At 41.6% G+C, this 21,327-nt stretch overlaps 1 protein-coding gene across 1 annotated transcript; it reads right to left on the bottom strand.

Moving 5' to 3' along the window:
- Nucleotides 1-13,584: 13,584 nt before the first annotated feature.
- Nucleotides 13,585-17,969, bottom strand: GKN1 (gastrokine 1). The gene is made up of 6 exons (XM_032496917.1): nucleotides 17,878-17,969; nucleotides 17,397-17,450; nucleotides 17,171-17,308; nucleotides 16,099-16,209; nucleotides 15,039-15,180; nucleotides 13,585-14,351 (listed from the first exon to the last, which is right to left on the bottom strand). Exons 1-6 carry the CDS (start codon nucleotides 17,887-17,889, stop codon nucleotides 14,257-14,259), a joined length of 552 nt encoding a protein of 183 aa, XP_032352808.1. The 5' UTR covers nucleotides 17,890-17,969; the 3' UTR covers nucleotides 13,585-14,256.
- Between the last annotated feature and the right edge of the window lie 3,358 nt (nucleotides 17,970-21,327).

Genomic DNA, 21,327 nt, shown 5'->3' with positions numbered 1-21,327 from the left:
GGAAGGGATAGATGGGATTTCAAAATGTAGAATAGATAAACAAGATTATACTGTATAGCACAGGGAACTATACACAAGATCTTGTGGTAGCTCACAGAGAAAAAAATGGGACAATGAATATATATATGTTAATGTATGATTGAAAAATTGTGCTCTACATTGGAATTTGACACAACATTGTAAAATGATTATAAATCAATAAAAAATGTTAAAAAAAAGTTGAGAATTAACTTGACTTGCAATCTTCCTCATAGTCATAAATTTAGGCATTAAAGTGTGAGTTTATTCCACAGAATAGTGGAGTCAATCAATAAACACATAAAGAAGACTCAAGACCCTTACGGCATAGGGGAGTTTTCATCTTGGGCTGAAATGGAGGGAAAACCCAATGGGAATGTTAGAAACCTAGGCGCCAACATGGAAGAAATAGAGACCCATGCCCAGAACACAGTCCTCTGGAAATCAGATTTACTCAGAGGGAGAAGGAAAACCTCAGGTGATAGACAAGAAGTCTTTAGAATTTGATGTCTGAAGACAGAAACTACAAAGCTAAAGAATGAAAGTAGTTCATCACAAAACTAGTGAGTAATGGAACCAGCTTAAAATATAGTTCTTATTCATGCAGTTAATTCAGGGACTGTGGGAAAGAGAAAAAAAGGAAAGTAAAACATTCAAATCCAGCAAACTCTATTCATAACTTTTCAGCATATTCCAGTTTTTGGAATACTTTTTCCACATATGGATAGTTCCCCATTAATCATGTTCTCCTAATATAAAGTTAAAACCTTTCTAGTCTTCCTTGCTGCTGTAGTTCAGATACATACGGGTGGTCCTACTATATATTTTCAGTTGAATTACTTTCTCCCTCTCTAAGATGTCTCTTTATAGCCTTTTTTCCCCAAAATTTCCAACACATCTTTCTTTACTCTTAATTGATACTGCTGCTTCATATTTAATTGGAAAATTGGAATGCAGAAAACACTTGTCTATGTGAATCTTATGCTCAGGAATGATGACTGGGGTGAAAAGCTTTGGAAGTCATGAGTGTAAAAGCTGAAGCTATGAGTGTGCTTACATAATATTCTGGCTAAATAAAGAGAGTAATATGATGAAGGTCGAAGAATGGAGCCCAGGTAGACATCAGCATTTTTACAGAGCTTGGCAGAGGAAGAGGAATTGAGAAGGGAAACAATACATTTCTAGGAAAGAACAGTCATGAGCATTCATCAAGGTAGAGAGGGTGAGAAGGCAAGAACTTAAAACTCTTCACTAGTTCTTTGTTCACTTTTATGAAAGGAGCTTAATAGAAAGGGTACCAGGAAAAAAAGAAATGCTAAGAAAGAAAAAAAAAACCTCTTAGAAATTGAAACACAATAGTACAAATGAAAAACTCAGCAGAATAAATGGAAAATAAGCTTGAAAGCTTTTTTTTTAGGAAGTGGAGTAAAAAACATAATAAGATGAAAAAGATGAATAGAGAACGTACACTAAGGAGGACACGTGCAGGGGGTCCAACATCAGAATAACAGGATTACAGAAGGTGAGAGCAAAGAAAATGTTCATGACAAGGAACATTTCTTCAACTGAAGGACATGAGTTCCTAGCTTATAAGGACCCTCTGAGTCTCCAAAACAAGGGACAAAAATAGACCTACCTTAAACTCGTTATTAAATGTCAGAACATTTGGGATAGAGAGATGTTTTCATAGAGCTCTAAGAAGAAAAATCAGGTCACATAGAGAGAAAAAGTTATCAGAATGGCCTTGGATTCCTCAACAGCAGAATTTGCCCTCAGTAGATAATGAAGCCTCTGAACTTCTAAAGGAAAACCCAGAATTCTACACAGAAACTGTCACTGATATGTCAGGATACAGTAAGGTATGTTCAGAAATTCATGGTCTTCAGAAAGTCACCTGCCACGCATAGTTTCTCAAGATGGTGCTAGAGGACCATCCACCAAAATGAAAGAGTAGACCAACACAGAAAGGCAAAATACAGAAGAAAAAGAGAACCCATTGTGATGGTTAATTTTATGTGTTAAATTGTCTAGGCTATGGTGGTTAGTTTTTCGGTCAAACACCACTCTAGATGTGGCTGTGAAGATATTTTTTTAGATGTGATTAACATTTAGATCAGTAGACTTTGAGTAAAGCAAATTACCTTTCATAATGTGGGTAAGACTCATTTAATCAGTTAAAAGTATTAAAAAGAAAAGACTGAGGTCTGCAGAAGAAGGAATTCTTCCTCCAGACTGCCTTGGGACTCAAGACCACAACATTGACTCTTCCCAGGGTCTCCAGCCTTCTGGCTTGTTCTATAGACTTCAGACTTGCCAAGCACTACCATCGCATAAGCCAATTCCCTAAAATTAATCTCTTTCTCTTGGCCTCTCTTTCTATACATTGCATTTGATTCAATTTCTCTGGAGAACTCTGACTAATACAACAGCTCAGAATAAAGGCGAAGAGAACTCTTAGGGTGACAGCAAAGGAATGTCCCAGATTATGTAACGGAGCAGGAGTTTATGGGGCCTTCCCAGAACAGACCCCCCCACCCACCGACTGTGTCCTTCCCCTGACTCTTGTTTGTAGAAAAACTTTAGCCTCCTGGGCCTCCCCTGAGTTCCAAAGAATAATTTTAATCAGGGAAGTGAGAAAATGCAAAAACAAAGCAAAACAGTCAAGCAAGATAAAATGATAGTTTAGCCATTAAATAAACTTAAGGACCTTTAGCTCTTCCTCAAGGGCTATATAGATAATATCCTGAGCCATGTCTTTGAGCTGTTTTTCATATACTGAAACCCCCAGCAGGTGGAAGGAGTTAACTGTATGATGATCACAAGCACATACACTCCAGACCAGTTGGATCCAGAAGGCTGACAAAGCCGACTCCCAATTAGCTGACCACCAAACCCGTCAGAAGAATGTCCACAAGCTGATCATGCACCCCACAGCCTTTTCCCTCACCCTGTCTTTAAAAACCTTTCCTTGAAAGCCATCGGGAAGTCTGGACGTTTTGAACATTAGGTGCCCATTCTCCTTGCTTGGCACCCTACAATAAACGCTGCACTTTCCTTCACCACAACCTGCTGTCAGTAGGATGGCTTTACTGCATGTGGGCTAGCAGACCCAAGTTTTTTTGGCACCAATAACAGGTGTGCAGTGGCCTGGAGGGCAGCCAGTCCTGACAGAGGAAAATGAAAGTCTCCTAAAAGGATACTGCCAAGGAAGAAAAGAGAGATTGATAACTACCTTGATGTGGCTGATACAGGAGAGGTAAATCTCATCTCTAAAATAGAAAGTCAGTGGATAATGTCTGAGGCTGAAGAATTAAAATATGTCAGTGTGTGCATATCATTTAGAAACATGACCATGTGTAAATGGCAGAAAAATTAGCTAAAATAGTTGAAAGAGAATGAGGACTGGGAGCCATGGAGAATGGAGGCCAGGAAAGTGAAACATTTTACTATAAAACTTTTAGACAATTTGACTTTTAAACTATGTAGCTTCATTATTTTGAGTAAAAATTCACAAAAATTAAAAAAAATGGGAGCCTTTAGATTTTGCTAAAGATTCTACTAAAAAGGAATTCTGCTAAGTTTGTTAAATTCTATCAGGCTATTAGCAAAATGGAATGCTATGTTGTCTTTAAGAGTGACCATCACATGGACTAGATATAAATACATGAAAATATTTATAAAATAAGGCTGAATAAAATAGAAAAAATTGAAAAATTAATAGAGCACAGAGTAATTTATAAACTTTGAAGGCAATACCAAATTAGTATACCTGTATATACACACATTTTGTATGTATACACAGTCTATCTATAATGATATACCTATATGGTTTAATATACACACACACAAAAGTGTACACATAGTTACCATTAAAATATTAATAATACCTAACATTAGGGGAATGATTTTAAAAGTGTTGGGTCATTAACAAAATGGTCCATTATATGGTCATTGAAAATAAAACCCAGGAAACTGTGAAACATGAGAAACAGTTCATAGTGCACTATTACATGAAAAAGGTAGAATATATGTAGGCAATGATGGCAACTATGAAAGATATTCATATGGATAAAGGCTCAAAAGTAACGTTTACAAATCAAATAGTGTTAGAAATGAAAGAGTCCATTTAAGGAGACAAACGGACACAGTTAGTGTAAAAAATTAACTTTGGAGATGTTGAAAAGGCAATATCTGAGCTAAGGGAGTTGGAGGTGGGGAAGAAATGGACAAGGTTAAAGGATATTTTTGTGTTTGCTGGTTTGTGTGATTTTTTTTTTTTAAATTTGGAAGATGTTGAAGTTGGTATCCATGACTGGGGAGGGGACGGAGGGACCCTAGAGGCTGACAATGTGAGAGAAAGGGAGAGATAGAGAGGGAGGGAGAGAGAGAGAGACAGAGAGAGAAAGAATAAGGAGGAGGAGGAGGAAGAGAAGGAGGAGGGAAGGAGAGGGGTGATGGCACTGGGGGGAGGAGGCAGGAAGTGGGGGTCTGAGCACAGAGGGAGAGGTCAGCATTGGCCAAGGAAATGAGCTCTCTGTGGCAGGAAGGATACTAGGGGCTGACCGATGCTGCATTTCATTCAATACAACTACTGTGATTTCAGTATTACCATCCTCATGTCATGAATGAAAACCTGAGGCTTGGAGAGGTCAAATAGCTTTCTTTAAAAAACTGTGCACCTGTGAGAGGTGGAGCTGGGCTGCTGGCCTGTGCTCATTTGCCTTGGCTCTTCCCATCATGTGACCCTTCAAGACAGTGAGAAGGATGCTGACAGTGTGTAAGTGGGGAGAGAAGGAGTTGAAGCTTTGAAAGATTAAGTTTAAACACAAAAATCCTTTTTGTGCCATTTTCTTCCGCTGCTAGTTTCTGGGAACTAGATTTTCTGGTTTCTGTTTATAAATAATTACTTAACTTTGATGTTTCTTTGTTCTACTGTCAGGACGTTGGTTTTTGTATCATCAACTTGCAATCTATCTAAATGTTTTCTAATCATTTAAATGACTAGATCTTGTTTGGTGAGTGGGTGATGAGGCCTCTGCCTCTGACTTACGTAGGGGCCGAGGATCCTTGAATTCAAACACAGGGTTTCTGCTTTCTATACGGGAAAATTACTTCTGCAGAGCTGATGTAAAAAGTAAGCAAACAGGGAAGAATCACTTGAAGTTTTATGATCATATTTAGTTTCCAAAAATATTGATGGGTTCCTGCGAACATCTGCCCTGCTCTAAACAGGAAGGCCTCATGGGGAGCTCTGATGCTACCAGACCCACCACGGTCTTGTTAGGGCTGTCAGGCACATTGTCCAGCTGCCCACAGGACTTTGATCCTCAGAGCCTGTGAAATAAGAGGTCAGTGCAGAATTCTGGAGAATCAGAATCTCAGAGTGCTTCTTCACGTTAAGTATGTTTGGGAGCAAAGACAAAGGTCGTCCACTAGTCAAAAACCGAAGGGTCAGTTCAGTCCATTTGAGCCTGAGTCTTCCTGAAGGAGGGGAGGCATGGACATGTTCATCCCTGCAGAGCTGGGACAGCCATCTCCTTCCAGCCCCAGGAGAACTTAAGCCAGTGGGTCTGTTACCGAGTCCAAAGGCCAATAAATCGGGAGATAAGGTGTTGAGGCAAGGAATAATGATTTTATTCGGATAGCCAGCAGCCCGAGAAGACAGAGGACTAACGTCCTGGAGAACCATCTTCCCCAAGTCAGCATTCAGGCTCCTTTTATACTAAAAAGGGGAGGGGGTGTGGTTGATTGCTGCAAACTTCTTGGTGGCAGAATCCTTTGTTCTCGCAGCCGTACGCATAGGTCAGGTCATGATGCTCCTGTAAACCTTCAAAGAGACAAATGCTATTCTCTGTTCTGCAACTTTTAATCTCTTTACGAATGGAAAAGTGTTACACCCTTAAAGGTCAGAGCCTTGAGGATGGGCCCTCCTGTCTATTTCAGGCTGTAGGCAACATTTTTGGAAGGTGTAGAAGCAACGTGACTAAGCACAGGCAACAGAGCACAGGGTTAGAGCCAAAGGGACAGATCTGATACGGAGATGCTTTCACTTCTCAAGTTGCTGCCAATGTCTCACACCGTGGACCTGTGAAGTAAAACGAGCTGGAGAGGGAACTGAAAAGATGCTAAAACCTTCGCAAAGGGCTTTGACAGCTGGGCAGAGGAGGCAGTACCAGCACCAGGGGCTGTGATGAGTTTGGGGGTGAAAGAGAAGATGGTAGAGTGGCAGATTCTCTGCCCAGCAGGGTGCTGTGTGGTTTCAGTGGCCGGTCGAGATATTAGCATTGGCTCACATTCTGGCCGCCTACCGCTACAAAATAAAGCACCCCAAAATGTAATGACTTAAAACAATAATTTATCATTATTGCTCATGGTTCTGTGGATTGACTGGGGCTCACCTAGCACCTCTCATGGGGGATCTCCCAGGTGGTTGCAGCAAGGCATCACTGAGGAGCCTACTTAAGGACCAGCTTTTGAATTGAGCTCTGCTCAGTCCAGCACCCCACACCATTTGCTACCCTGCACTACAGAAGATGACCAAGTTCCTACGCTGGGCCTGGGGTAAGGAGTTGGAGGAGGCTTGTTTCTAAGGATCTAAGTGGGAAGGCTCCCCCCCATATAATTGCCCCAGGGAAGTTCTTAGAGATTCCGAGAATTTGGATCTTGGGAGATGTGTGGGTAGAGAGCTGGGGTGGCTATGCCTAATTTCACTGTTTACTGAGCAATTTCCACTGAAGAGATGAACAACTGGGGAGGGAGGGTGCATCCACAGAGCTCACGCATGAAAAACAGCACTGTTGATTTGGCTGCCTTGTGAGGTTAGCTAAAGAGCTCAAAAGATCCTGGGAGGGAGTTGGTCTTAGATGAACTCTGCGTGCGTGCGTGTGTGTGTGCGTGTGCGTGTGTGTGTGTGTGTGTGAGGGGGGTTGGGACTCTGTACCCTGAAGCTCTACCCTTTGATATTCTGCACAATAAGAACAAACAGAGGACTTGGCACTCAAATAAGTCTTAGCTTTTGATATTTATGCAGATAAAAGCCCTTTTCCATATCCTCTGCTTGCTTTCTCAATGAATGATGTTATGTGAATAAAATGTGCAAGAGAGAAAACTGGACTCAGGACCAAACTGAGACCCAGTCCTGGTCCTCCAGCATTTACTAGCTGCATGAGTCTGCATGAATTGTTCACCTGGCTAAGCCTCAGCTTCCACGTGGGCATCGCGATGTCTGCCCTACCTACCTCACACCTGCGGAGCCAGATGAGAGCTTGGAATGGAGAAACACACACCTTCCTCAAACAGGTGGTAGATGAGCAAATCCACAGATTTCTGGAACAAAAATTCTTAATGCAGATCAAGAACATGGAAAGATAATTTTCAATGTTCTTATTTTTGCATTTGTGAAAAAAAAATGCATGTGGGACCTGCCTCTGTTATTATCTGGCTGTAGTGCCCAGGTCAATGCTAATATGGCCACTTGCCCCTGAAGCCATGTGGACATCAGCAGCTCAACAGTTTTCCATCCCATCCCTTAGCTCCAAAGTCACCACATCCCTGTCATGGGCGCACGGGCCACTCCTGAGACCCACAAAACCCCTTGACAAAGCCCTGGTGGGATCTGGCATCAGCTCAAGTTTCTCTCCAGTCCCTGGTCCAAGGGGGCATTAAAAGTCTATATATTAACCCCCCTCTCTTCTATATTTCCTTTGAATGAACAAATAATAAACATACAGTAAAATTTTGTTTTAGCAGTAGAAATGGAAGGATGCCATTGAAAGACCAGAAGTGGAGATGTTTTTGTTCCCTGCACTGTGACAAAAGACCAGACAGAGGGACGTGCTGACCAGCTCATGAGTCAAGCAAGGGAAAGAAAACATTGCTGGAACAGCACATTCATGGGACCAAGAGCAAAGCCCCCGGGGGGCTGGAAGTGAGGGTGGGATGAGGGGCACTTAGGTGCATTCCAAACCCTAATGTCCAAATATCTCAGCCCGAGAGCAACTGACTGCAGTCACAATCCCAGTTTCCATTTTGCTCAGATGGGCTGGAAAAGACATTTCAACAACAGAATTGTAATGAGAACTGCCCTTCCAGGCAGGGAAGGGGCCAGTGCCCAAGGTAACTTCAGTAACATCACCAAAGCCCAGGAAAGAAAACATTTGACACAGTGGACATTCCCAGTACTGAGGCTCCCTCTGATCAGACCCTGTTTCCTGATGCAAATACTGCCACGTTCAGGATGGCAGAGGGTGCAGTGGAGGTCAGTTGCCATGGGGCAAAACCTGACTGTCAGCCCCTTCAGAATTTTCAAGAGTAAAAGGTAGAGAGTGTGATGGGCTTTCACAGTCATTCTAACCAAGTAGAGCATGATAAAAAAAAAGGGGGGGGGTTGTCAATTGCTTCAATGGTCCGCTAACTGGAGAATTTTATCAAGTAGAAGAGCCAGCTAACTTTGGGGAATAAAACATAAGGAAAACTTGTGCCCATTTGAGGCATCCCAAACATGCTAGGGCTCTGTTTTGGGGCTCTCTCCTTACTATTCACAGGTAACACATGCCAAACAAAGTAAAAGATTTTAAGAAAATTGTATGAGAATTTTAGTTATCAAAATTAACTGTGTGTGGGGCTCACACTAAGGTCATTCGGAGGGACCCTCTGCTAACCTTGTTCAGCTGTGCTTATGTCACATGATGTAACCGAGCAGGACCCTGGGGGGCCTTCCGGGGACACACCCCTCCCCCATGTCCTCTGCTGCAGCTCCTCTCCGAGGTACCCAGATAACTGTATCTCATGTATATTTCCTGAGTTTTACAGATACTAAAAACCACCACCAACGGGAAGAAATTAATGACTTGATGATTGAGGGCACGTACCCCCCCCATCTCATGACCTGGCACCTAAGGGTTGATGGTGTTGACTGCCCTGTTCCCTCAACATCAACCAGTCAGAGGATTGTGCACGAGCTGATCACGGACCCTGTGACCCTGCTCCCTCACTTGGCCTTTAAATAGGCTTTGCTGAAACCCTTCAGGGGGCTCGGGGTTTTCTCGGGCATGAGCCACCCAGTCCTCCTTGCTCAACTCCAGCAATAAGCCTTTCTCTGCTCCAAATTCCAGCATTTCCATTTGTTTGGCCTCATGGAGTGGTGGGAACATGAACTCGGGTACATGAACTTGCCTTGGGTAACAATTCTGGTGAGCCAGCGGAGGAGTCTGTACTGGTGGAGGGTCGACCCCAGCCAAGGGCAGCTCCTTCCCTGGGTCCCAGCAGCTGCCAAGCTCACTTTGCTCCGGGGTGTAACAGGGAGGGGCTCTCCCTGACAGGCACCGGCCGCCTGGTGGCAGGAGGCTATTTGGAGGTGAGAAACATCCAGGGCTACGGTCCACATCTGGTGTTGCCTGAGGGTGAGTCATTCCAGCTCCCATGGGCTGGTAATTCTCTCCACTCCATCTGGACTCATTCCCACTGGGAAGTGAGCATCTCTGGGCTCATAGTGAGCCCCTCTGGGTCCGTTCTCTGGGCCCATCTGTTTGGAGGCCTCCGTTTGGAAGTGCAAGTGAAATCTGGGGGCCACACCTCATCTGATCTTTTGTTTGTGGGACAATGTTTGTTGTCCATATGTGCATGTCAGAACTTGCATTGTTCAGTTGGGACATCTTTGAGTGACAGGGCTCATGTGTGACGACACCAGGGTGTCCTCCCCTATTGCGTTGGCCTCGCCTGTGGTGGAGCGTTGGTCAGGATGTTCCCTTTCTAGCCTTGGTCTTTCATTCATCTTCATCTCTGATGGGGCACCAGTTGGGTTCTCCCCTTTTCAATTAAAGGGGCATTGGTTAGGAATCTCCCTTTTGGGGCTAGGGAACTGCGACCCTGCGAATTGTTGTTTGCTTGATATTTGATAACATTGGCCGTGACACGTGTGGGCTCTAGTTCCATGCAGAAGCAAGAGTAATCAGGAGAGGTCTTTAGACATGCGTATACTCCAACCAGTTTTGAGTGTCATGCTTTCAAGGAGCATTATTTGCACCTTCACTATAAAGCAGGACAATCCAATTAGGTAAGAACAATTCTTTAGAAGGTGTAGCCCATTTCGGATTAAGTTTGATGTTTTCTTTTGCATTGTAAAACCGACCTTTTAATAATGCTGAAATCATAGCTGCATTATCTTGTCTGACCAAGGTTTCTCTTCCTACTTCATTTAAAATAATACCTTCCAAAGATAAATATTTTAAAGATCATCTTACTAATTTCTTTCTCTTTTTCTAAATTAAGGCAATCCAACAAATATTAGATAATTTAGGCAAAACATATCTTCTAATCTATCCTTGACAAACTGATTGTTGGCATACTGTTTAATGGTGAAAAAAATGGAAGTATAAGCTGAGTATATCTGCTATCACCTTTATATTTCACATTGCTCTCAATGTTCTAACCAAAGCAATTAGGCAAGAAAAATTTAAAAAGAGAGGTTGTAGTAAAGGAAGCAATATGATCAAATTTGTAGACATTATTGTCTCCACAAAACTGCCTTCACTTCGGAAATTAGCTACAGGGTCTGGAGTCATCAGGCCACCCTCACCTCTGACCAGCTGGCTAAAAATTCAGGGGTTCTCACCTCCCTCTCAGGTTCAATTATTCACTTAAGTGACTCAGAACTCAGTTTTACTATAGCAGTAGGACACATACCAGAACTAGCTGAAGAGAGATGTATAGGACAAGGTCTGGGAGGGTCCCTATCATGAATCTTCCTTTGTCCCCTCTCTGTAGAGTCAGGATTGTCACCCTCCTGACACACTGATATGGAGTATTGCCAACCAGGGAAGCTCACCCAAGCTTGGGGGTCCCTAGTTTTTCTTGGTTAGTCTTTCTTCATTAGGTTCACTATTGATTGAATCATGGGTCCTGTGACGCAATCTCCAGCCTTCACCCCTCTCCTGAGGTCAGGCTGATACAATGCAGCTCAAAGCCCAAACCCTCTCATCACATGGTTGGTCTTTCCGGCATGATCCGCCCCTATCCTGAGTCATCTCATTAGCATAAACTATCAGGTGTGGTGTGAATGACAACATTCCTATCACTTGGGAAATTACAAACATTTGGAGACTACATCCTAGGAAGCTGGGAGACAGGCCACCCATGTTCTTTATTACACACCAGCCTGTCTAATATAAAACAGCAACCTCTTCCCCGCCCAACCTTCTACTGATGGTTCACCGACTTCCTTCATGTTATTCTGTTCCCTCCTTAACAGTTATCATCATTATTCATATTGTATATATATTTATTTATTGCCTTTTCCCACCACTGGAATGTAAACTTCACGAAGACACTGTTTTTTTCCCCCATTTTTTCGCCAGTCCCTAGAAAACTCTATAACATAGGAGGTGCTTAATGGTGTATGTTAAATACACACACACATAAATAGCATAAATATAGAGTTGCAAATAGGATGTGCTATTGGTGAAGTTCTTAGTTAAGGGGACTGAGCTGTGATTTTGTTGTCTGATTTGAACCCTGTGGATCAAGATAATACTAGGAAAGATGATGTTTTAAAACAGACCCCATCTAATCTGAATATCTGGGTAGGAGTGATTTAATGGTAAAGTCTGACATACTTTCTCTTATGCTTGAATTTGGCTGTACTTCCCAGTACTGTTGATTGGTTATTTCTAACTTTTGAATGTTTGGGAAGTTTAAAACTCAGTGAATATACATAGGTACCTATCAATATGAAAGTACCTTGGGAAAATTGGCTTCAGGTTAAAATTTATTAGTGGATGTTCTGGAAGGATTCAACCAGTGAGGATTTTGTTTAAGCCATATAATTATGTCAGAAGAGCAACTGGGAGGACACCAGACAAATATTCTAACAGTGGGAAAGAACTTATCTAAAATATTTTGTGTTAACCTTTCCCTCTAAGGGTCAGGCTTGTAACAGGATAGTATCTGCTCCCCTCCGGTGCCTCTTGGGGTGATGAAATCACTAGATAATCGAGGTTATCCACAGACCAAACAAAACTGCCAGTGGCCAGCTGCACAGCTGGCTTCCAAGCAGTGATTTAGGGTCTGGAGAGCAGGGCTTGGCACTGGCACAGCTCGGGAACAGTGGCTTCTCTCTGCAGACCTCTCGACATTCTGGTGCTGAATGAAGTCATTTTCACTTACCGCTCTTCTAGGGGCTTGGGTCAAAGGCTGAGTGTTTGGAACCACCAGCCTCAGACTTGAGCAAGAAATGAGAGTCCCCTGCCCTGTGTTGGAATGAAAGAGCAGTTGCTTTCCATCCTCGTGGGTCTTACCCTCCTATCATCTTCATAACATTAACTTACTTATTGTGCTTTTAACTTTTAAAATTTATAATTAATGATGGCCATTCTGACTGGTGTGAGGTGATACCTCATCATAGTTTTGATTTGCATTTCTCTGATGATTAGTGATATTGAGCATATTTTCATGTGCCTATTGAACATTTGTATTTCTTCCTTGGAGAATTGCTTGTTTGGGTCTTCTGCCCATTTTTGGATTGGGTTGTTTGTTTTTTTCTTATTATGTTGTGTGAGCTGCTTATATATTCTGGATATCAAGCCTTTGTCGGTTTCATCATTTGCAAAAATTTTCTCCCATTGCGTAGGTTGTTGTTTTGTTTTACCTAAGTATTGAGTAAGTGCAAAAGACTTCAAAAAAAATCTGTAAAGTGTAAAGACTAATGATACAACACACACTCATGGAGTTCCCTCGCCTTAATCTAAATTGAGAAAGAGAGAGAGCATCACCACTGCCTTGAAAGTCATCCATTTGCCCCTCTAAGAACCCTTCTCTGCATCTCAGGACTATACGATTATATCAAATTTTGTGTTATCATTCCTTTGTTTTTGGTCCTACTATTACCACATACGAATGTATTTCTAAAATATGTATTGTTTAGTTTTGCCTGTTTTTGAACTTTATATAAATACAATGCAGTTTCTTCTGCAATTTGCTTTTCAGAATCAATGCTATTTTTCAGAACCATTTATGTTGTTGCCTGAGGCAATTTCATTGCTGTTCATAAGATGTACACTACCAGCATCGTAGACCTTCCAAAATGTCCTGAAGCCATGAGATGTGGAAACTTATTAAAGAAGAGGGAAGCAGAATTTAAGAGGAGCTAATATGTGGTTTTGAGGTGGGAAGCCCCATAAAAAGACCAGCAGGACCCCCAGGCAGGGCCACTACTCTCCTGCCAGCACCATCTGGTTCCCTGGCCCAACAGTTCTATCTCAGTTTTTAACTCTGAAACGGCTTACTTCTAGGAAAGTGGAACTTACCCCTAAAATTCTATTGGTTCCCTGAGCTCACTCCTGATTGGTTATTTCCTTCACTCCTGATGGTCCATTTCCCTCACTCCTAATTGGTTATTTCTCTCCCTCCTGATTGGTCCATTTCTACAAAGCTTGTTCCTAATTAGTTAACTTTTGTTATACTTTATTTGCTTTATACTTTAAAGTGTAAACTGGCAGCCTATAAAAGCCTGTGTAAAGGGAGTCCAGAGCTTAACTCCTCTGGGCCCGCTGGCGTAATAAACCTGAGTTCTCCAGCTCTCCGAGTGCTGCTTGGTCTCCCGCCTGGATCCAGGTTGCTGTCACAACTGAGCTGTAACACTGAGCTGTAACACGTTTTTCTGCAACAGTTACAAGGAGAAAGAAGGAGACTTGGGTCTTGGTCTTGATATAGTTCCTGGTTCCAGTGTTTTTTGATACCAGCTGCTTTTCTTGCCCCAAGAGTATCTTAGATACTCCAGTACCTTGCAATAACCACCCCTGCCCCTTTTTCTGGCTTAAGCTACTCTGAGTGGATTTCTGCCCTTGCTGATCTGAAATGTTGCTGTTCACATCAACTATAGAGCAGTCTTCAGAGCAGTTCGATGGTCTTGGAACCATTTCCAGAGCTGTGGTTGGTAGCATCAGAAGCAGCTGAAGCGGTTCTTTATAAGGGGTAGGTCCTGAATACAGGCTAATTGTTGGGTCTAGTGCAATTTGACAGCTTGCTACCACCGCATTGCACTTCTGATCCTGTGCATCCCAAATGGAAATCATAAAGAGTTTTAGTGTAAACTGAACCCAGTGCTAAAATAGGTTAATTGACACTTGAAGAAACCAAACACAATTAGGAGAAAGCATTTCAGAATGACATGATAAAACCATTAGAACTCATATTTTTCTGTATAGAATATTCTGATGACTAAATCCACAGCAACTTTGTTTTTTAGTACTCCACTGTTTCTCCACAGAAGGAAATGTTCAGAATCCAGAGTATATTAGTAATGAAGCACTTTTCTGAGTACAAGATCAGGCTTGCCCCTGATAAAAAGGAAAGAAGAAACCAGTATCAATGCCTTTTCAAGTACTTTTTTTGGGAGGGCAGGGGGATAGGAGAGGAATGTCACAGTTTCAAAACTAACTCTGCAGTATTTCAAGATCTAGCTAGCTTGCTGTCAAGATTAAATCAATCAATTCAGGGGTCTGGAAAGTTGCTATTATGTTAGATTCCTAGGTGAACACTTTGTTTTTGTGTAAGTTATTCTTTGAATGCCCAGAATTAGTGATTGTTTGAGCTATTAAAAGTCAGTAGATTTTATTGGCATTCTCTTTTCACTTAGCAATTCATGCATTGTTTTTAAAAATATGTCTTGAGTTTTCTCTAGATTCACTCTTGAGAGGAAGAGTTTCAGAATGCTTAAAAGCACAGAGTCCAGAGCCAAAATGCTTATGATTGACCCCGGCAAGGGATCTGTCGCCTCTCTCTGTGCCTGTTTCCTCATCCAGAAAGTGAGGAAAACAATAAAACCTAGCACGTAAGATTGCTGTCGGCCTCAAGTGAGTTATTTAAAGCACGCAGAATAGAGCGCAGCACAGGGCAAGCGCTGCGTGAGTGTCCGCCTTGATTACCATCTCCTGAGTACCTGGTGCCCTCTGTGGGCGTGCCCGAGAATCGCCTGCCAATCCCACCAGCGCTAACTTATAGCACACAGTAGGGAGGCTACTCACCTTGAATCTCTTCAGCCATGTATGTTGGAACCCCCCTGCACATGGTCACGATGGATTTCCCAAACTTGTCCAGGTCATTGACTTTGTTATGGCTGACGGAGTACATCAGGCCCTTGGGAGGTGGTCCCCCTGGTCCTTTGCCCTGAAGCGGAGTGTGGAGAAGACAGGTGGAAAGGAGGACAGAGAGTGAGTGCTACACCCAGTGGTTTGTTGAATTAGGGGCTGGGTACAAGACCAACAGCCAGTATTGCTTGGCTATAATTCTTCCATAACCAAAATGAAGAAGGACCAATGGTAACCCTGTATGTCTCAGAATTTCTAAGTATCCCAAGGGGTTTAGCTGGTTGGAAACCTTCATAAAAGCAGATGTCTGAAGATAAATCTGTTCTGAAGCCTGGACCTCATCTGGTTATTTGATATTTCTTGGATTCAGCTATATTATAAATCAGCTTCTGAGAAGGGGGTCTATTTAATTTCTCTACACTGTCAATGAGTGGTACCCATTTATCAGTTATAGGAATAGGAGCAATTTGGAAATTGATGGCTCCCCTCTCCTCACCCACCCCAACTAGAGTTGCCAGATAAAATACAGGACACTCAGTTAAATTTTAATTTCAGATAAACAATAAGCCATTTGTAAGTATAAGCATGTCCCCAGTATTGCACAGGGTATACTTATGCTAAAAGTATTACCCATTATTTATCTGAAATTCAAACTCAGCTGGGTATCTTCTAATTTTCATTTACTAAATCTAACAACCCTAACCCAAATCTTGCAGAAAAATGTCCTTGGAAAGTGTTGAGGGCTCCCCTTGCCGTGAACGAAGCTTAATTCCTCTGACAGTAAAGGTGAGGAGTTCTGCTCGGCCTCTGTGGAGGCCGATGTGAGTCACAGCATTTGAGTGTGGTGGTAGCTGCCCCTCCGCAGGCAATCACCAACTCCCCCCCTTCAGTGCTGCACACTACAACACACTGTGGTTACGAAGGAACATTTGTGACCTTGTTATTTATTGGAAATCATAAGACCTCCCCCAAGCAAAAATAAAAAGACTATTTTTACCTTCTTTTCCTTGACGAGTGCATCAAGGGCTTGAAGAGAGGGCATGACTTCCTTGTTCATTTTGTGCACAATGCACACCTTCTTGTGAAAGAGCCTGGTCACAGCGAAGCCCTGTTAAAGAAGATGGCATGTTCTCCAAGGTGCTTTGCTCATCAGAAACCAGTTTCGGCAGCAGAAGGGAATGGAACTCTGAGATCACGATGAACTGGAATAAGAGCGCTGGATGTGACCCTGCTTTGCAGCCGTATTTATTACTAACATTTGTCGGGACAGACCACAAACTCTTTGAAGGAGAGACTGAGTGTGGAATTCATTGCTTTCTCTTCAGGTGCTAGCCCCATCAGAGTCCCTCTCCATATGTCTGTTTTGCAGAAATAAATTCATAAATTCTATCATAGTTTGATCTCCTTTGATCCTCATAGAATTTCAAGGAGGCAAGTAAGACAGGAATTTGTTTTCTAACTGACCAGATGATAAAACTGAAACTGTAAAGAACCAACTTTTTTCAAGTACAAAATTTGTTAAACACAGAGTTGCTAATTGCAGAATTGAGCATCTTAACTAGAGCCAAGTGGTTTTTTGTTTTTGTTTTGTTTTTTTGTTTGTTTGTTTTTACTTCCCTTACTAGTTAATATTATCATTCACATTTCCTTTGGTCCTTTTGCGTTACAGATGAAATGTCAATTTCTGTCTTTTTAGAAGGAGATTGAAGATAGAATGAGATAGACTATGCAGTCATATTATGAGGGTTTTTCACCTTTACTGAGGGTTTCTGCAGGTAAAGCAAAAGGATGTCCTATTTGACTTAGAGCCTCACAGCATAGTGGATCCTAATTACTATTCACTGGCTTGAATTTTAACTTATTGTGAGAAACTTAATAACAACATTTGTATCTAGGGAGTGAAAATGGATGAACAAAACAGGCACTTTTACTTGTAACTCTGTGCTTATGTGCAGTTAGAATTTATATTATTTTTAACTTTTTAATGGTTAGCAGGCAAATTTAAATTGTTGTTAGAAAAAAAAAATACCGTATTTGTGAAGAACAGAAACTGCATGTTGACTACCTACAGTTTCGTAGTCCCAGAGGGAATTCCAGGAGCCCCATCCATTGTTATTGTCAACGTTGGCCACGTTGTGCTCATTGTTGATGCTCACTGACTGCTGCCCACTTCCACCACTGTTGTCTTCATCACTGACGTTGATATTCTGGAATTTACAAGAAATTGACAGTGATTTAATACCGCATTTCTTTGCAAATGCATTTTGGTAACACACTTTAAAAAGAGAGACTTACATAGTCAGCAAAGGCAGGCGTCAGGAAGGCACCAAGAAGTCCAGCAAAGACAATCTGAAATCACAAATGACATTGGTCTACCATCGCCAGTCAAAGCAATATCTTCTTCTTCTTTCTTTCTCTCTCTAAGCTTATAAAAATATTTGCTAATTATTTTACAACTCTGTAGAGTGGTCTGTCTTTTCTTCTTCTGTACCCAGACCTGAATCAGGAGATCTAGAAAGATCTGGAAAGTAAGTTTTAAAAGACATCATAATATAAGATTCTTAGACAGCTGTCTAATCCCAGTATAACTATCCTTCTCTATAGAGACGCTTATAAATGCTATGGTTTCATGAAAAGAAAAGAGCGATTATTACTATTATTTTTACGTATTTTTCCATCACAGTGATATTGTCATAAGAAGCAGGCCCCCTCAGTTCAGAATAGTAACATTCCCCAGTTCTAAGGTAATAAATTCAAAAGGAAAAAATCTACTCACTGTGAACTTCATCTTGGCTTCACCAAAGCAATGGAGCAGAGGAGAAGGCAGGCATGGACTCAAATAACGTCTTCTTATATTTGTACTTGACCCATTTTACTCAGGCTAGGTGAGAACAGGTGAGGTCCGAGACTTATCTTTCTCCATTTTCGGTATCTGTGCCACGACCTGGCATACCAGGAAGCCTTTTGGAATATCTGCCTGATTAGCAAGGCGTTTTGACAGGGAGTTGATCTGACTCACCCTTTCTTGAAGTTGAAGATATCAAACCAAACTCAGTATGATTTATGACACCTTCAGGTCCAGTTGAAGCCGTGGGTGTGGGTATTTTACATATTGATAGTATTCAGATTCAGAAAAAGAAAAATCCCTAAAACCAAACAAGACCACAGATGAGAAACTGCGGGCACCCTGGGCTTTGAGATAGCAGCTCCTGTAAGAATGTGGAAAGGTTTCCTCTTTGTACCTTTCCCTAAGCCACTGGAATGGTTTTTATTTTATTATTATATTTTTTGAGGCTAAATCGGTGCTATTAGCTACTCCCACCAAACCTGTACCCTTTTCTGCAATCCTGAGCTCTCTCAATGATGGAACCATATACCTGGTTAGAAAACCCAGGGCTCTCTTTAGCCCTTTCTTCTTACCACCACATCCAGTTAGCTTCTGAACCTCATCATTGCATCTCAGAATTGACTCTCAGCTCTGGCCTTGCCTGCAGCTTCTTTCCCCTGGACTTTATGACGGTTGTGTGATTGATCACCCTGGTTACCAGTCTCTCATAGTTGAATGTGTTTTTCCCATTTTCCCTAAGGTTGTCTTTCTAAAGTACCTATGAAGTAAACTGACTCTACCATGCTTAGAAACTTTCACTGGCAGCCTGCAAGATAAACTTCAAACTCATAGGAATGGCGCAAAGGGTCCTTAATAATAAAGCTTCCAAAGCCGCTCCAGCTGTATCTCTCACTCTCTGCTACAAACCTACGTTCCAGCCACCCCAGAGTTCCCCCTCTGGTGGGGATATTCAGGATGTTTCATGCCTCTGTCTTCACACATCTGTTTTCTCGCCCTGCAGTTTCAGCCCCTTGCTATTCATTTTTCAAGGCTCAGATACCACTGTCTCTATCACATCTTCATAGCCTAGGGGGAAATGTCTTTCTTTCTTCTTGGAGCCATATAAGGAATCTCTGGCCTTTTATTTGCTTCTAGATAATTTAATTTTCAGAAATTATGTTAAAATAATTTTTAAAATATTCTCATCAGAAGCCAAGAGTAGATACTGTCACTCAGGCAAACAAGTAAATGCTCAAAACAATCTTGGAGGCTTATTAAAAGTTTTCATTTTTTCCCCCTGCTTTCTCCCACAAATGGGAGCTAGTAAATCAAATTACTGAAGAGAAAAATCATTGTCTCATTAACCACTGATCTATAGATTGGCCCTGGGGAAACTTTCCTGAGCCCATGATTGTCCTTTTAAGTGTGGATTGGGCTCAGAGGACCGGGTTACATGATTATAAAGCTTGATTCACTATGAACATGGCTTTCAAAATGTTGGTCTGGGTGGATTAGCGCAGCTGTGGTTAAAACTTTGTAATGTGTCCACGAATTTCTTCCAGATTTATTCTGTAGCTGCAAAAGATCAATAAACCAGGGATGGTGGGCAGACATGTGTGAAGAGGTCTTCATCTGCCTTAAGAACTGTCACATCACTGCAGAGTCAGGGTGGACGGCATGACGCCTTTACTTTCAGCCGTGGGTAGTCGCTTTGGTACACGGGTGCATTGCCTACAGGGCTTTTTGCATGTTCCATCTTACCAAGGACTTGAGATTGACGTATTTTCCACTGGTCTATGAAATGCTGGTCTGGAAGATGCTCATGACAAATAAAAGATACAGAGCTAGCTAGCTAGCTAGAGTTCAGGGTCCAGTAATCTCCCTCATAGAGATTGACGATTCACGTTCATGTAGCAAACGTTCTAAGGAATCTGTAAAGAAGTCTATGTCATGTTGTTTCAGCCATATTCTCCTAAACTTAATTGACTGTAGAACCCAGCTGTCTGTCCTTTTTCTTTTATTGATTTATTTTTCCTGACACCTATTCACATCCCTGGGGAGGGGACACCTTCCTTAGGGAAACAACTGTGCTGCCTCTGAGGATGCATCTCAGATTGGAAAAAAATTCTTCCTTTATATAGTGTTATTTCAATGGCTCCAAAAATCAGAAGAAACTCTTCCTCTGTTCTTTGTGTGGTCTGTATGATTATGTTTATATGTGTGTATGGAAGGGTCAACCCTGACTGCAACCCTAGTCTCATTTGAGGCCAAAATTCATAAGGAAATATGAGCAAGTCACTTGCTTCCTCCCACCCTGAGAGCTATGTTTTATATATTTCTTGTCCTTTGAGATAAAGACAGGACATGCCAATGTGTTTTTGACACTTCCGTAGAACCTAGACTATGCTGGCACATATATCATGCTCCATAGGCCCATTTTAAAAATTAGAATTGTCAAAATTACAATGAGGTATCACCTCACACTAGTCAGAGTGGCCATAATTCAAAAGTCCACAAATCATAAATGCTGGAGAAGGTGGAGAAAAAGGAATCCTCCTACACTGTTGGTGGGAATGTGAATTGGTGCAGCCGCCATGGAAAACAGCATAGAGGTTCCTCAAAAAACTAACAATAGACTTACCATATAATCCATCAATCCCACTCCTGGGCATATACCTGGCGAACACTCCAATTTGAAAAGATACATGCACCCCAATGTTTGTAGAAGCACTATTTACAATAGCATAAAATTGGAAGCAACCTAACTTTCCATCTACAGATGATTGGATAAAGAACTTGTGGTATATGTGGACAATGGAATATTACTCAGCCATAAAAAAGAATAAAATAATGCCAATTGCAGCAACATGGACGGACCTAGAGATTATTATACTAAGTGAAATTAGTCAGAAAGAGAAAGATAAATACCATATGATATCACTTATATGTGGAATTAAAAAAAAAACACAAATGAACTTATTTACAAAACAGAAACAGACTCACAGACATAGAAAACAAACTTATAGTTACCAAAGGGGGAATGTGGGAGAGGGATAAATTAGGAGTTTGGTACTGGCAGACATAAACTACTAAACACAGAATCGATAAACAACAAGGCCCTATTGTATAGCACAGGGAACTATATTCAATGTCTTATAATAGCCTATTATGAAAAATAACATGAAAAAGAATATATATATATGTATAACTGAATCATTATGTTGTACCCCAGAAACTAACATAACATTGTAAATTAATAACACTTCAATAAAAAAATTAGGATTGCATAAAGGAGATGTTCAAGCTGGAAGATAAAAAAAATTTTTCAATATTTATTCATTTCCAGTTTTTGGAGCCAGCTGGAGACGTGTTGCCCTACACTGGCCATAGTGACACGCC

The sequence above is a fragment of the Camelus ferus genome, chromosome 15 (genome assembly GCF_009834535.1).
Source record: "Camelus ferus isolate YT-003-E chromosome 15, BCGSAC_Cfer_1.0, whole genome shotgun sequence".
NCBI lineage: Eukaryota > Metazoa > Chordata > Mammalia > Artiodactyla > Camelidae > Camelus > Camelus ferus.
The sequence above is the reverse complement of the archived record's forward strand: the minus strand, read 5'-3'. Positions and strand labels throughout refer to the sequence as shown.

What these genes read in the sequence shown, in the direction of transcription:
- GKN1 (XM_032496917.1), bottom strand. An exon ending in CGCCTGCCTTTGCTGACTAT is followed by an intron (nt 17,309 to 17,396) that starts GTAAGTCTCTCT and finishes TGTAAATTCCAG; the next exon opens with AATATCAACGTCAGTGATGA. An exon ending in CCCTCTGGGACTACGAAACT is followed by an intron (nt 16,210 to 17,170) that starts GTAGGTAGTCAA and finishes CTTCTTTAACAG; the next exon opens with GGCTTCGCTGTGACCAGGCT.